The sequence below is a fragment of the Tachypleus tridentatus genome, chromosome 11, assembly GCF_004210375.1.
Source record: "Tachypleus tridentatus isolate NWPU-2018 chromosome 11, ASM421037v1, whole genome shotgun sequence".
NCBI classification, from domain to species: domain Eukaryota; kingdom Metazoa; phylum Arthropoda; class Merostomata; order Xiphosura; family Limulidae; genus Tachypleus; species Tachypleus tridentatus.
The window spans coordinates 65,989,501-66,006,767 of record NC_134835.1 but is presented as its reverse complement, the minus strand read 5'-3'; the positions used below and the strand labels follow the sequence as shown (position 1 = coordinate 66,006,767).

The 17,267-nt window shown below is 36.3% G+C and overlaps 1 protein-coding gene across 2 annotated transcripts in view; it reads right to left on the bottom strand.

The window, feature by feature from the left end:
- Tnpo-SR (transportin 3) overlaps positions 1-17,267 on the bottom strand; it is a 101,186-nt gene that overhangs the window by 74,028 nt on the left and 9,891 nt on the right. The window contains exons 2-4 of one of the 2 annotated variants that reach the window (XM_076467659.1): positions 13,776-13,952; positions 3,685-3,774; positions 1,211-1,324 (exon numbers count right to left, since the gene is read on the bottom strand). In XM_076467659.1, the coding sequence (XP_076323774.1) occupies positions 1,211-1,324; positions 3,685-3,774; positions 13,776-13,892 (321 nt within the window). In that variant the 5' untranslated portion in view covers positions 13,893-13,952. Of the gene's footprint in view, positions 1-1,210; positions 2,560-3,684; positions 3,775-13,775; positions 13,953-17,267 lie in introns of both variants that reach the window. The other variant, XM_076467660.1, reaches the window with a different exon arrangement.

Sequence of the window (17,267 nt, the reverse complement as noted above, 5' to 3'; positions counted from 1 at the left end):
TAAAGAAAATTCAAGAGTTGTTTAAATATTACCTTATAAAATTAAGAACTTAAAGCTTATATATTATTAAAATATGAATTATTAGCTAAGATTTCATGATACACTAATTGGTACAATGTAAACAAATATTAGTTTAATAAAATTTTGAATGTAGCATGATAAAACTTTGTGTTATGCAGAGTTAAGGATACCTGAGGTGAGAGGGTTAAAAGAATCCAATAAAACCTCTGAACTTTAATTTTGTTCATTTGTTTGCTGAATTCTGCACTAAGCTACATAGGAATTATTTCTGACAGCCATCCTCAGTTCTAAAGTGACTGACTAGAGAGAAAATAAAGCCAGTCAACAGCAACAGCACTCATTGCCAACTCTCTAGCTACTCTTATGAGGCTGAATAGTGGGATTTGACCATCTCTCTTATAATGCAGCGTGGAGCATAAGTATTTATTCTCAACTTCAGAGAGCAGTGGAAAGGTTATACAAGTTCTGTAAAACTGAAATTTTAAAAGGGAGGTAAAATACAACTCATTTTTATGAATGAAAATGGGAATTTCACTTACAAAATTTTAAACTAGAAGCTTACAAGTTATAAATTTTAAATTTTCCTAATGGTACAGAGAACAATATTAATACCTACACACACAAAATACATTTTATTGTAAAACAGAAGTCACAGAAGATAATGTATAAACAATAATTTCACTATCTTCACTCCTATAATATAAACTTACATGGCAATATACATTCAAAGATAAAATAAGATTAAGTGAAAGGAAACACATTTAAAGAATTCTTGTGATGTACTTAACTAGTTAAGTTCAATATTTGATCACAGTTGCTAGATTGCATTTTTCAAAATACATTACATCAAATTTTGCTCTCCCATTCTCACAATACATTACTGACAAGCTCATTGGTGCCTTGAAAACATACAATTCTTTTTTGATATTTAAAGAACTTGTGCATTTTTTTGGGATAATAGTTTGATAAACGTGCTGACAAAAGAAAGGCAAGTAAATAATTTAATTGTGTATAATAATACTCAATAAATTAAAACAAGAAAAACCTAAAAATATACATTAAAAAAGTAATGCATGAATTTTTAAGCTTGGCATTTTTTTGGTGCAATAACAGTGATGCAAAGACCTTGCCAATGGAAAAAAAACAACTTGTAATTGTTATTTTGACTTTTATAACCTAACATCCATACCTGAATGACAATGACATGAGCTGTTTCTTCAGAGACATGACTAAGATGTTCTAACAAGGAATCTCTCAATGCAGTGTAGGATTCTACAGGTAACTCATGGAAGGAATACTGAATCTGAAGCAAATGAATTTATTCTTAGTAACATCACTTTTGAAATACCATATTATTTCAATATGAGTTACACCTACAAAATTTATATTTTACAGTTTTGCTGGTCTTAAAGCAGAGCTACATCAAGCTATTTGCTGTGTCCACTGTGAAGAAATGAACCAAAGATATTAGAATTTTAAATCTATACAATTTCCACTGTCCCACTGGGACATGTACTTTATAGTAACCACAGAGAATATGATTAAGTGTACATTGCTGATAAGTATATCATAACTGAATGTTGAACTTTAATTACAATCCGAACTGAAATACTGCAATTACAGTACAAAATTCTTGAACAAATACCAAATACTTTAAACTTACTCATTACCTCTGTGAAACTAAAACAATTTTTTCCTGTGGTCCTCCATATATAATAAATGCAAATGTGAAAAATGTTACATATGAATTCCAAAAAGCATTCAATTACTTACAACACATGCTCCAATCTTTCAGTCAATGTGACTGATCAGATGATCACAAAGTAACCATCATAGCTTCAATCGTATAACTTTCAAAGTTGTGTGTATCTTCATGAAATATGGCAATGTGACTGATGAGACGATCACAAAGTAACCATCAAAGCTTCAATTCTAAAACTTTCAAAGTTGTGTGTATCTTCACGAAATATGGCAAGCTTTCAGTGAACACTAATATTCTTTTGTACACAAAAAAATACGATTTTACTTATTTTTACTAAAGATGTGTATGTTAATATGCAGAGTCAGTGTGCTACCTACTACAAGAGAAAAGTGATTTTCATATTAAAATTAAAAAACTTATCTAAAAATTGACAAAATTCATTTACATAACCTATAATACCTCCTAAATAAATAATGGACTTTTTTTTCAGTAAACCTTTGTATTTTATTATTATTTTTTCTATACTAAATCTGTACAAGTTTAGATGATTTGGCTGACCTTGTAACCACCATAAAAAATACAAAATAATTCTAAATTACCTTTTTTTCTTTTTAAAATACATTTCTAATTTTTATATTTTAGTTATAACAATAATAAACAAATAATATACACAAAAAATAATAAACATAGAACTTATCTTTCACCTTTTTTTTTTATTAGGATGAAATAAAATTTAAGTCTTTTTTTCACACTAATGGGACCAGTGCACTGAGTTTTTACATACTTCAATAATGTGCCTAAGAACATTGGATAATAATGTGTACGCTTTGATCTACCTATAAACAAGAGGGTTAATACCAGAATAAACAGAAAATTATAAACAATAAAGGAAGTATTTTTATCCATTTTTAGTTCTATTAGTTTATTACACGTATGAGTACATAACAAAGACCATTTACAGAGTTGTATTCAAAAAGTAATTAAAATAACTATTTTTAATGTTGTTCTCTTTAGCCTCAAAACATATTTAATACAAACTTATGTTGTCTAAGTTTTAAATGATAAATTTAAAAAAAATATATTTAAATAAATTCTCAATCCTCTCTTCTCTGCATCTCTTCACTCAATCTATTGTAGTTTCCTAGTTAGCTGCTATACCATGGCTAATAAAATAGAAGTATTATTAATTCTGTTTCATATTTTTCAACTATTCATTTCATTGTACATAGATGATTTAGCTGGTCAGTGGTAGGGTATAGAAAAAATATATATATTTTGGGGGTTCTAAAGGTTTGCAGGTAAATTTTAAATCTGTAACATGAAGTATTTTTATTCTTTGCATGAAAGTCACCTTTCACCTAGACTGACTTAATAAAAGCTTTGTAAATTCACAGGACAAATCTTTAGTAAAAATACTCTTTAAAATAAACTTTTTTTGTCTACAGCATACCTTTAATATTTAATAAAATTTTGCAAAATTTTGTTAAGATACACTCAGTACATTTAGAGTTATAACTTGGCTATCTGGTGGTTATAAGATCAGCCAAATTAACCAAGCCTGCATGCACATGGCAAAAAAAAAATTGTAAACTTGTTATAACTAAACTTCAGGAAAAAAACTGAAATCTAACTGATAATACAAAAAAAGTATATGTATTAATTAAATGTGGCTAATTAGTTTATTTTGACAATTTCTTTCAGCAATTACCTAATTTTTTTTTGTAATTATGTATCAAAAGTAAAAGTTTTCTTTTTTGATATAATTGCTAATTAAGTTTTAAATACTAAACTAGTGTTTAAAACTTAAAAAATCTATACAAAATTTAAAGAAATTGGTGCCATTTATGCTTTCTTCAACACATTTCATTGTTTCCACAAGTTTCATAAAGATTTTAATTTTCTATAATTTTAGTTAACATTAAGTATTATGAAATAAATATATAAAAAAAAAGATAACTTACCTTTGTTCTCATAGTCTGTGCTGCAAAATAACAAGCTTCTAATTCTGCCTTTTGATGGAGCAGCTGATCCGATATCCTCCATGCAAAAACCTGCAAAATAATTGTAAGCTTAAGTAAAATGAAAACATTTAGCACAAAAACTAAATCAATGTTTACAACATAATTTCACAAAGCATCTTAGAAGTCTGTATAATTGCATACACAAAGCAACGAGTTGAACTATTTGAAATGAGTTAACCTCAAAAAAAAAAAAAAAAAAGAAGAAATGAATGTACACTATTTAAGAACAATCATGTGGCTACCTCTACATGTTCAAATACTTTGTAAATTTTTAGGACTGTGAAAATATCCATCAATGAAATCAATATTGCATTTATAAGACAAATCTGTCAAATTGTATACAGCAGGCAACAGTTTCATTTCATCATTAACAACTTCTGCTTACCTGCAATTTTAGTGCACCTTTGGATCCAGGCAAAAAAATTCTTTGTGATAATCCCAGATATTCAGCAAAAGCAACTAATATTTATTGCTATTTGACATACCATCAAGTACAAATTTCTAAATAAAATCTAAACTTTTCTACAATCAGTCAACAAATATTTCAGTTTTATATATAAACTAAATTCATGCTTTTTACCTGATAAAATTATTTAGAAAACTACAATGCCAGCATTCTTCACCTTAAGTAAGAAAATTCAAGAACTTTTGAAGTGTTCTTAACACCTACCAGAGTTGGCTGGTTGGCCTTTATTTGTGCAAAGTAACTATGCTATCTGTGCCAAACAATTGGTTAAAATAAATAAATAAATAAAAGTAAAATTATTAAACTTTGTACAATGGAATCACGTTAAAACAAACCAAAGGCCAATTTTTTAATTAAGAAACTTAAACAAAATTAAAAAAGGCCAATGGACTTAATTTGTAAATACAACTGAGGCAGACAGTGTCACCATCAATAACACTATGTCAGGAGTAAACCCATGGTGAAAACATGTCTAAAATGGTGCCATGACTCATGGTCATAATAACAGCTTGATAGTAAAATGTGGACTATTGCAAACTTGGTGTCACACAGATCACACATTGGTGCAACAGTCCCAGATGAAAGAAAACAATAAGTTAAAAACTGTCCAATACGTAGCATAGCCAGGACAACTTCCTCCTTCCAGTCCTTATGCAAGTAAGATGGCCGAACAGCAACATAAGGTTTGATCAGAAAAAATCTTATCACTTTGGTCATTCAAAGTCAACTGCCAACTGGCACAGAGCCAACCCTTGAATACAGGATGGTAGTTCATGTATGGAATAGGCACAGTTGTGATAGCACTAGAACAGATGGACATCGTTGAAGTGTCAGAGAGTTTGTGTTCCTACAAATATCAACATGGCCTGGTATCCAGAAAAACTGGACAGAAATGGCAGATAAAAAGAATGGACTAGTAAGAATTAAATAATAACAAGACTAGGGTGAAAACCAAAGTGAATCGATTCCAGGGCCAAAAGATAGTTAAGTGAGTTTGTACAAATTGTACAACTGATATACTGCATAACTACTACATGATCCAGGGCAAAAGAAGTGGTGTACAGTTTGGCATCAAATGCAAAAACTGCAGAGAGGATCCTGTGTGCAACCACCAAACCACAACATACCATGGCAGAGCTCACCAAGTCACCTGATTTTGAACCATCAGTATAAATGGGAATGGAAGTACGGTTCGAAAAATGTTCAGCAAATAGAAGATAATACTCACAGTCGAGAGTATCCACCTTCCTCAAATGACACAAAAAAAGATCACAGATGGGGATGATAATAAGCCACATTGATATGGGTTCACCAGTGGAGACAGCAAAGTCATCCAAGGAAAGACCCAATGCATTCAGCTGCGCTTGAATACAAAGGCCAAAGGGAACAATGACAAACTGTCTACTCTGATAAAGCATGGCTCACTGAGGAAGGACTGATTGATTGATTGATTTAGTGTTTTATGGCAGAAAGCAGCGAGGCTATCTGCGCCAGACATTCGGTAAAAATGTAAAAAAATAAATAAATGTAGTAATAGACATAAATGGAAATGAAGGTAAAACAAAAAAGTATAAAACCAATGTTGACACCTAGTCTACAATGTTAAGATAGAAGGCAGAGTATAAGAAGTTGTAAGGTATTTACTCTAGCAAAAAGGTAATGATCATAACCCGCCAGGAAGACTAACAGGTAAGTTCAAGAACCACCGTCAGTCACCTGAAGTTGGCCTTTCCAGTCCTGGTTCCGGGTTATGTGTCATAGCAACCAGTATCAAAATGTAAAAGATACATAGCAAAATTGTAACAATGAATAGCCAAATGTCCAGTAAAAAGATAAAGTCAAGTAAATGGAGTAAAATTTGTAAAAGTAAATGAAGGTAAAAACAAAACAGCAATTAAAACAGAAAATGGTGTAAAAACCAATGGTGACATCCAGTCTTCAAAGTTGTAAAATATTTACTCTAGAAAAATGGTAATGATCATAACCTGCCAGGAAGACTAACAGGTAAGTTCAAGAACCACCGTCATTCACCTGAAGTTGGTCTTTCCAGTCCTGGTTCCGGGTTATGTGTCATAGCAGCTATTATCAAAATGTTAAAGAATAAAAGTTTTAAATGATACTCTGCAAAATCATAATAATGAGTAGCCAAATGTCCAGTAAAAAGATAAAAGTCAAGTAAATGGAGTAAAATTTGTAAAAGTAATTGAAGATGAAAGCAAAACGGCAATTAAAACAGAAAATGGCGTAAAACCAATGTTGACATCCAGTCAACAAAGTTGTAAAGGACTACCTGTAGCAGAATGGTAATGATCATAACCCGCCAGGAAGACTAACAGGTAAGTATAAAAACCACCGTCAGTCACCTGAAGTTGGTCTTTCCAGTCCTGGTTCTGGGTTATGAGTCAATATGGCCAGTACTAAAAAGTAAAGTAGTAAAAGTGTGAAATGATATGCAGCAAAAGTATAATAACAACTTGCCAGGACGACTAACGAGCAGTTCAAACGGATAGTTCAAACAGTAGCGTTAGTCACCTGAAGTTGGTCTTTCCAGTCCTGGTGTCGAGTTATTTAATGTTCTGGCCATTGTCCAATGTCAAATTGAATGAGAGAGATTAAAACTGTAAAAATGGAACCACAATTAAAAAGGTGTAATGAATAAATATGCAACACTTAAATGAGATTAAAAGATTAATGGCCATTAAAAATTAAAAACATTATCAAGGTGGACAGAGTCACCATCACCATTAACTCTGTCCAATGTTACAGACTGACCCTGGGAAAAAATATGTTTAAAATATTGCCGTCGTTGAGAATTATAACGATGGCAAGAAAGTAAAACATGGCTGATAGTGATTTGAGTGTTACACAAACTACACATTGGTGCATCAGTTCCAGATAAAAGAAAACGATGAGTTAAAAAACCTGTGACCAATGCGTAGTCTTGTCAGAACAACTTCCTCCTTCTGAACTTTACAGAAGCTAGATGCCAAAGTCCAATGTAGGGTTTTATTTGGAAAAGCTTGTTTTCGCGTTACTCACTCCAAGTGGACTGCCAGCTGGCACGGAGCCGAGCCTTGAATGCAACACCATAGTCCATGTATGAAACAGGTACAGTGGTGATGGTGCCAGAGTAGATATATTTAGCTGCCATGTCTGCAAGCTTCTTCGCGTGAATACCAACATGGCCTGGTATCCAGAAAAACTGGATTGAAGTAGATGTTAATGAGAAATGGGCTAGTCGGTTTTAAATATCAGCGAGAACAGGGTGTAAACCAGCGTGAAGTGATTCCAAGGCAAGTAGAGAACTAAGCAAGTCAGTATAAAAATGTGCAGTTGGAGTACTGCTCAGCTTCAATATGATCCAGTGCAAGAGAAATGGCATACAGTTCAGCAGTGAACACAGAAGCTGTAGAAGGGATTCTGCGTGCAACCACCAAACTGCAACAAACCATGGCAGAGCCCACACCTGATTTGGAACCATCTGTATAAATTGGAATGGAAATTTTGTTTGAAAGATGTTCATTAAATAAAAGATGGTACTTCCAATCTGGAGTATCTGCTTTTTCATATGACTGAAAGAAAGGTCACATTTGGGGACTGTAATAAGCCATGGTGGGATGGGCTCACCAGTAGAATCTGCAATGTTATCCAAGGACAGACCCAATTCATCCAATTGCGCCTGGATCACGAAGGCCAAATGGAGCAATGACAGATCGTCTGTTCTGAAAAGTATGCCCACCGAGGAAGGAAAACACAACCCCAGGTGGGATGCTTTGGTAAGGAATGAAATTTGAAGAATATTGTAAAGATAGTTGCAAGCGGCGAAGGTGTAAAGAAAGTTCCTGAGATTCAATGTATAAGCTCTGAACTGGGTTGGTCCAGAAAGCCCCAGTGCAGAATTCAAGTCTTTGATGATGAATGGGGTCCAGCATCTTTAAGGCGAGGGTCTGGCAGAGCCATAGACCATTGATCCATAGTCGAGTTTCGATCTAATAAGAGCACGATATACCTTTAACATTGAACAGCGATCTGCCCCGACTGGTAGAAGAGAGAACACGGAGGATGTTCAGTGCTCTTGTGCATTTGACCGAAGCTGCTTTAAGTGTGGTATAAAGGTCAGTTTACGATCAAAGATAAGCCCCAAGAAGTTGATTTCAGGAAACACTGGCAGCAAAACTTCACCGATATGAAGTTCAGGATCAGGGTGAATACCCGTTGGCGGCAAAAGTGCATGCATACAGTTTTGGAGAGAGAGAAATTAAAGCCGTTCGCCAGAGTCCACTTCCGTACACAATTGAGGGCAGTTTGTAGTTGCCGCTCAATATATCTCATGTTTGACGACTGACATGAGATGTGAAAGTCGTTGACATACAGTCCATTCGCAACAGTGAGAGGGAGTTGTTCAGTGATGGCATTTATCTTTATACTGAAGAGTGTAACACTCAATACACAGCCTTGAGGGACTCCAAGTTCCTGTACAAAAGAATGGGAAAGTGTCGAACCCACACAAACTTGGAATCTCCTGTCCATTAAATAATTTTTAATAAACATGGATAGATGGCCATGTAACCCATATGTATGGAGGTCTCGCAAAAAGCCATACCTCCATGTTGTGTCGTAAGCCTTCTCTATGTCAAAGAATATTGATACAAGATGTTGGCAGTTGAGAAAGGCTTCTCTGATAGATGTTTCAAGACGAATTAGGTGGTCTGTGGTGGAGTGCTGTCAACGGAACCCACACTGGGTGGGCGAGAGAAGGTTGTTTGATTCGAGGAACCAAACAAGACGAGCATTAACCATCCTTTCTAATGTCTTACAGAGACAGCTCGTCAAAGCAATTGGATGGTAGTTTGAAGGAATCTTGGGATTTTTCCCTGGCTTAGAGAAAGGTAAAATAATAGCCTGGCACCAGGCATCAGGAAAAACATTCTCCTGCCAGATCCGGTTGAAAACAATCAGAAGGACATCAAGAAAAGCAGGAGATAGATGGTGCAGCATGTCATAATGAATATCATCAGGTCCAACCGACGTACTGGCAGATCGTTGAAGGGCCATTTTTAGTTCCACCAGGGTAAAGGGACAATTATAGTCAAAGAAACAATCAGTTCGAAAGGAAAGAGGTGATCGCTCTGCCCGAGTCTTGATGGCCAGGAAGGTGGAGGAACAAGCAGAAGTGCTAGATACCCGGCAAAAGCTTTCACCTGGAGTGTTAGCGATGTTCCGAACATCAGTCACCTCCTGACCATCAGAGAGTAAGATCGAGGAGGGGACAGAATTGTAGTGCCCATTAACCTTTGAATCCTGTCCCATATGATCTTGGAACTGGTGGTAGAAGATATGCTGGTTGTGAACTTAATCCAAGATTCCTTCTGGCTTTGACGTCTTACCCACCTAGCATGTGCACGGGCCTGTTGGAAAGCAACCCTGTTTGAAAGTGTGGGATATCTACGAAAAGTATCCCAGGCCCGCTTTTGAGCCTTCCGTGCTAAGTGGCAAGCAGGATTCCACCACGGACGAGGATATCGTGGAAAGCGTGTCGAGGTTTTAGGAATACACTGAGCAGCTGCATGTGTAATACAGTCAGTTACCGCTGCTACACAGTCGTCTATTGATGGCTGATTTACGATGGCAGGATCAAGTTCTGCGAGAGCAGTGAAAGTGGACCAGTCTGCCTGATCCAGCTTCCACTGGGGCACGCGGGTAGGGTGGCATCGACCACGCCAGTCTCTCTCAAAGGATGGGAAAATGATCACTGCCTAGTGGATTACTGTCAACCCTCCATGAAAAATGGGAGAATAATGAAGGGGAGCAAACTGAGAGATCAATAGCAGTAAAGGACTGACTAGGTGCATGAAAGTAAGTGGAAGAACCAGTATTGAAAAGAGAAAGATTGTGATCAGAGAGCATCTGCTCTACAGATCGGCCCCTCCCATCAATAACAGCACTTCCCCAGAGGGGATGATGTCCATTAAAATCCCCCAGGATTAGAAATGGAGATGGCAACTGTTCAATGAGAGCATCAAGATCTGATTGATCATATGTCTCTCCAGGGGACAGGTACAGAGAACAAACAGTGATGGTATGACCCAAGGAAACACGGATGGCTACAGCCTCCAAGGGTGTGTTGAGTGACAAAGACAGGGTGGGCACGTGTTGATCAACCAACAGTGCCACCCCTCCATGTACTTGACCATCACACAACCTGTCATTTCTGTACAGAGAAAACTGCCGAATGGAGACAGTATCAGCAGTTTTGAGAAATGTTTCTTCTAAAGAAAGACAAACAGGATGGTAGGAAGCAATCAGCGTTTTGATATCATCCAGATTAGAGCGTAAACCTCGACAGTTCCATTGTATCAAGGTGGCCATTTTATTTGTGAGTGAGAGGAAGGACGGAGAACGGGTAGGTGAAGTGGCTGGAGAACCCTGGCGGCTGGCGAATTGGTTTTTAAAATTTAATACAGTTCCATTGTATCAAGGTGGCCATTTTTAAGTACCACGTCTTTTTTCTTTACTGTCTTTAGTCGGAGGAGATCTATCAACCTTCGTGGATCCTGCTCTGGGTCGGGTTGGCAGGTTTTTGTTATTGGAAGGGGAATCCAGTGACTGAGGACGCGAACAAATGACTGTTTTGTCTCTTGTGGTGGAAGAAAAAGATGTATCAGAAGAAATGCCTGTATTTGAAACTAAAGGACATGGATCTTGAGGTTTGTTGAAAGGTATGGGAGGAACAGAGATGGGTGTGGAAGTCGATTCATCAACCTTTTTAACCACGGACGTCAAAAGACTTTTCATTTGTTTTGAAAACGATTCTCTTGGAGGCACAGAGAGATCTGTCTGCACTCCCACTATAGTTGTGGAATGAAGTGCAGCAGCATATGTCCGAGATGGAGTTGTGGAGAGCAATTTCCGAGCCTCAGGATAACTAATGTTATCGTTTTCAAATGCTGCACCTCTTTTTCCTCCAACCATTTTGGGCAAGAATGAAAGTAAGAGGGGTGAGAACCATTGCAGTTTACACAATGTGGGTTCATGTCACAGTCATAGGCATCGTGGTCCTTGCCTCCACAACGAGCACATGTCAGGGAACCACGACAAGATGTCTTTGAGTGGCCGAATCTCTGACATTGGAAACATCGAAGAGGGTTTGGTATGTATGGCCTAACCCTGCAAATGAGATAACCTGCCTTGATGGTGGCAGGTGCACGTGGTGAAGTAAATGTTAAAACGAGGGTATTTGTTGGCAGTGTAACTCCATCTTTGCAGTGGAGATGTGCCTCACTGCAGAAACTCCTTGAGTGGAGAGACCAGCGAGAATCTCTGACTCTGGAGCGTTCTTCAAATCTCTTTCAACAATAACTCCTCGTGAAGAATTCAAGGTAGCATGGGGTGTAACCTCAATAGGTATATCCCCAATTGCCTTTGAATTCAAGAGGAGTTCACTGTGTTGGGATGTGGTTGTTTCAACCAATATGTCACCAGATCCAAGTTTCTTTACTCACTTTGGAGAGCCAGCAAGTCCCTCTAGTCCCTTTTGAATAAAAAAAGGGACATTTGCCCTAAAGGTTTTCCAAAGAGAATGTAATATAAGAAAATGAGGATGCGTGTGTTACTGATGATGAAGATTGCTGTTCTGAGTATTCAAGGCGTGGTAAACACCCATTGACTGTTTTTTTACAATTTTATTTAAATTTTTTGGAGGATCCATAGGAAAAGAAAAGTTTCGGTACCCACTGTCCCCACCCACCATGGAGCCCTACAAGGGGACACACTACAAAGTCATGCAAGGACAATGCAGCAATGCCAGGGTTTCGTGAGTACTATACCCAAACACCAGCATCAGGCACAATGTCCACAACACCCGTTGAGAACTTCCAACACTGGTACTTGGTTGACTCTAGCCCAAGTGGACCAGCCGATTGACCCCCGAAGGGGGGCCACCTAAAGGCCGCCTGTCTACAGGAATTCGAGGCCATAGTGGTGTGTTATGGTTGGACCCCTCAACCACCAGGATCCTCTCCTCCCCTTCATGGGTCGCCACGCACAGCAAACACGTGGGTGGATGTTTAGATCCCAGAGAAGGTAACCAGATAGAACAGAACCTTCCCTGGGAGGTCCCCTCACCACGTACAGGAATCCACACCGAGGGGTGAGGAAGGAAAACACAATCCCAGATGGGATGCTGTGGTAAAGATTGAAGTTTTGAAGCATACAGTAAAGATATTTGCAAATGTTGGAGGTAAAAAGGAGGTTCATGAAACTCAGTGTAGAAACTCTGTACTGAAAAAGTGCAGAAAGCTCCTATACAGAAACTAAGCCCCTGATGGTGAATGGGGGTCCAACATCTTCAAGGCCAAGGTGCTGGCAGAATCATAGACCAGAGACCCATAGACTAGTTTTGATTGAATGAGGAAACAATAGATTTTTAGTATAAAACATTGATCCACTCCCCAAGAGGCAGAAGAGAGGACAAAGAGGCTATTCAATGCCCTTGTACACTTGATGCATAGCTGCTTGATGCGTGGAATGAAAGTCAACTTACAATCAAATATAAGCCTTAAGAACATTGCCTCAGGAACCACAGGAAGTGTGACTTCACTGAGACAGAGTTCAGAATTGGGGTGAGTACTCCTTTGGTGGCAAAAGTGCTATGGTCAACTTCAGTGAATGACTGCTGGCAGTTTGTCGCTGCCATTACATAAACCTCATACTCAATGACTGACGTGAAATGTGGAAGTCGTCGACATAGAGTCTGTTTGCAATTATAGAAAAGAATTGTCCAGTGATGGCATTAATCTTTATACTGAAAAGAGTGAAAACAGACACAGCTGTGTTCCCATAGGAAAGAACAGGAAAGTATCGAATCCACACACACTTGGAATGACCAGTTCATTAAAAATGTTTAATAAAAATGGGCAAATGCCCACACAACCCATACGAATGGAGGTCTCACAAAATGCCAAACCTTTTCAAAGTCAGAAAATACAGAAATAAGATGTCGCTTGAGAAAGACTTCCCAGAATGATGTTTCAAGCCATATCAGGTGGTCCAGAGAGGAATGCTGTCATCAGAACTCATACTGGATGGGCTAAAGGATATTGTTTGAGGAACCAAACTAACCATCCTCTCTAAGATCTTACAAAGACATCTCATCAATGCAACTGGACAGTAGTTTGAAGGAATTTTGGGATCCTTCCAAGGCTTAAAAGGGAGGACAACAGCTCAGCACCAAGTATTAGGAAAAGCATTCTTCTGCCATATTCAGTTAAAACCAGAATAATAACAAGTGAGGTATTGATTCATCACATGAAATATTAGAAACCTGGTTTATTAAATGTTTGAAATATCAGAGCTGTAATTTTTATATTAATCAGGCAAGCTACTGGATATTATTACATAGTATCAAATCACAATAAACAAAAAAAGCATACCTTTACTCAACCAGACTAATTAATTACAGATTATTAATTACTACCAAACTAGATACTTAAACTTCAATTTAACTATAACTTACTTACAATACCTTACTTATGGAATAGCAATTTTTTTTCTTGGCTTTACTTACTGATTTTTGTAGTTCTCCTAACCATGATGAAGCCTTTTCTTTGCCAGCTGGGTCAGGGTTATGGTACAGTGCATGAATTGCTTGATAGACAGTCTCGAGTGAAGGTACTGTTTCCATCTTAAGAGAATACTACAGGGTTGACTATAACAGAGCTGAAGCAAATATGACAAAAATGAACTAGAAAAAAACAAAACAACTAAATTTTACAATTGGAACATACAATGAAAAAATCCAAGGACACTTTTAAATAAATATTTAATTTTTAAAATAACAATCCATTTCTTTGACTAAAAATGACATGTCTCAATTCCATGCTTACATTTTTTCCATCCACATTATCCACCACTTTCTTTTACTGCAAAAAACACTTACAACCATGACACATTTCAAATTATTTAATAATAATTACATCTAGAAAACTATAGTTTTAGGAAATATACTTTTTCATACACATGTAATAAAGTACTGATACCAATTGATACAGAGAGCAAATAAAACAAACTCTACATATCTATACAAATAAATGTCATTATATACATGCATCTTTTCCTTCTATGTTTACACATTCATTTAGTGCTAAACTTGACATAATTAAAGTCATGACGGGAACCATATTAACAGAATTCTTGAAAACATTATGTATTTATTTTTTTAGTATTGGCATTTTTATGTATTTTCTATAACTTTTACTGTTTATTATGTTAAGAAAACAACAGAAGCCCAATTTCCTATTCTTTGCAACAACTGAGTTCTCAGGTCAGATATCTAACAGATGGAGAGTCCAGCTAGTATAAAACAAGATTCAAAAACTTAATATTTTATATCACATACCAATCAGTAAGGTATATTAAAGCTATACCATGAAATATAAATTGTGAAACAAGAAATTCACAAAGTTATAATGATAAACTGGAAGAAACTCCAAAAATAGTTAACTGTGTGATCTAACAGAGATTGCTCTAAAGCATTATCCTTCTTTAAATAAAAACAGAAAAAACTTGGTGATTATTCAATCTATTATTTATGTTTCAAGCTGCAAAAAGAGAAAGAAAAAGAAAAGGTAATATAAATTGTCAACATTATGGATGCAATTTAATACAAACATTTTAACAATTGATACAAAAAAGGTATAAGAAAGCATCTGTAGGATTACAAATAATAATGAGAATAATAATTATGAAACTGCCAAATAAGTATTGTTTGACTGTAGCTATAAGTGTAGGTTAGTTTTCATGAAATAAATTTTAAAATTATTTTAATACAAACTTGAAAAAATGAATGTTTTTTTTAAATTAAGCAAAAAGCCAGAGGAAGCCCAAATTTTTTCAAAAGCTTTACAAAAGTCACTTCATCCAAACCATACTCTGTCTGAACACAATTCTTTTTTAACATCCATACCCATGCAGATCTCTGATTTAACTGAAGAATTTCATGCAAAGCTACTAAATGGCTATCTGTGCTAGTTGTCCCTAATATTAAAGTAATAAATATTGTCAGGGAATGTAGCTAGTTAACACCACTCTTTACTGACTCTTTGCTTTATCAGACCAAACAGTATTTTGCTATCACTCTTATGCAGCTTTATACAAAGGGAGCTTAATTTAGAAACACTATAACTGTATGAAAAAGCCTGTTCACTAAGAACAAACTAACTTACCACCTTTAATTGTACATTCATAACAAAATGCAAGTTATTTCCTAAGGTGTGATTTTTAGTTAATATAAAAAAAATTACCTTTTCCAGGAAACACTGGTTTACTGAGTCATTGTGCTCACTGAATTTAATCCTTTTCATATACTCATCCTTTAGTAGTAAGTTCATTTTTATGATTTCATACAAAATATTAGCTACTCTTACAAAAGCTTTTTAACTGTTGTTACTCCCCTACAAGAAATTAGTGTGCAGACAATATACATAAGTAAACTCATTACAACACTGCAAGCAAAAACTCCAAAAAAGATATCTTAGTAAAACTATGACACCTAAAAAGAAACACAGAAAACAAATTCCCTATTTACTTATCAGTGGATATTTTTAAATTGGTAGCATATTTCAATAGATATGCACAGCCAACAAACACTATGAATGGGGGGGAAGAGTATAAAATATTTTTCACTTAAACCTTAAGAACATTTTTGTCAGTTTAATATAAATTACTTATCTTCAGCAAGGTTTAGATGCAACATCTTTTTTAATTAGGATGTGTACCTAGACCTCTTTCTTTTCTGGTAAATAAAATGTTAACTTCAAAAACACTATTCATACCTTGGTGGAAGGTTGCATCCATGCGAAGTCCAGATTAAATGTAACCAAAAACAGTTTTAAATTTAAAGAAAGCATTAATAAAGTCTTATCAAATGTCACAGCTATACAAAAGTCTAAAGTACAACCACCAGTTGTACGCAATACTCTAAGGATGCAACAACCATGATACAATGGAGATAATGGAAAACGAATATGTTTGAGAGGTGATCCACATACCTGACTGCAGAATCTCCCTCAAAATCTGACTAAGATGAGAAGCGAGGGGAAAAGTGAGGTGTGAACATGTTTATTGAGAAGGAAAGAACCACAAAAAACTAGAGTAAAAACTCCCTGTATCACTTAGAACAGATTCGAAAGCCTGTTATGTGAGGAGGTCTTGTACTGTCTCCGGAAGATGCTGGCATGACAAGGGATACTGGGGAGGTGGAAATGAACAGGCACACTGGATGGGGGGGGAGTAAAAAATAAAATAACAAAAACCTTCAGACAATACTCTGTGAACCCAAACACCAGATATGGATGGGTTCCATTGATGAACAAAGGCTATCAAATGAACTCTCACTAGATCTGAACCCACCAGATTGTCAATGAAACCAGTGTTGGCATACCATGCATCATTGTGAAAACAACAAACATTGGCACTGCAGAATGAAAGAACAGGCAAAAGCTGGAAAAGGGAAGGTCAGTGGACAGGAATCAGTGTCATGCTGGGCTCTGACTGGGACAAATGGGTCACCAGATGAGAAAGGGTAGATTGTTGTTGGACTGAAGCAATTTTCTACTCTAAATAAAGGTGACAAAATCATGTCAAACACAAAAAATCTAAAATGATGCCATACAAAGATCCCATATATAAGGAACCTAGAGACAGATCCAAGACAACATGGAATCACAATCCAAAAGATTCCAGCAACAAATAAAATCATGTTTGTAGGGCCAGAGCCAAAAGATAACAGATGGGTCAACATGGAAGTGGGGATGCAGACATCCCCAGAAAACCCCTCAGGGTTTTCTATGAAAAGCCATGGGTAGGAAATGGATATAAGAAAGGTGCCTCAGCAGAATTGTTATGATAATACAAAGATGGGAATACTAGGCACCTTTAATATGAATGGGAGATTCAGGACCTTCCCCCCCAAACAGGCAGAGCCAAAACTAACAATTTCTGCTCCAGATAAAAACAGTCCAGCCAGAGATAACAGAGAGAGCAAACTGATCCAAAGCCC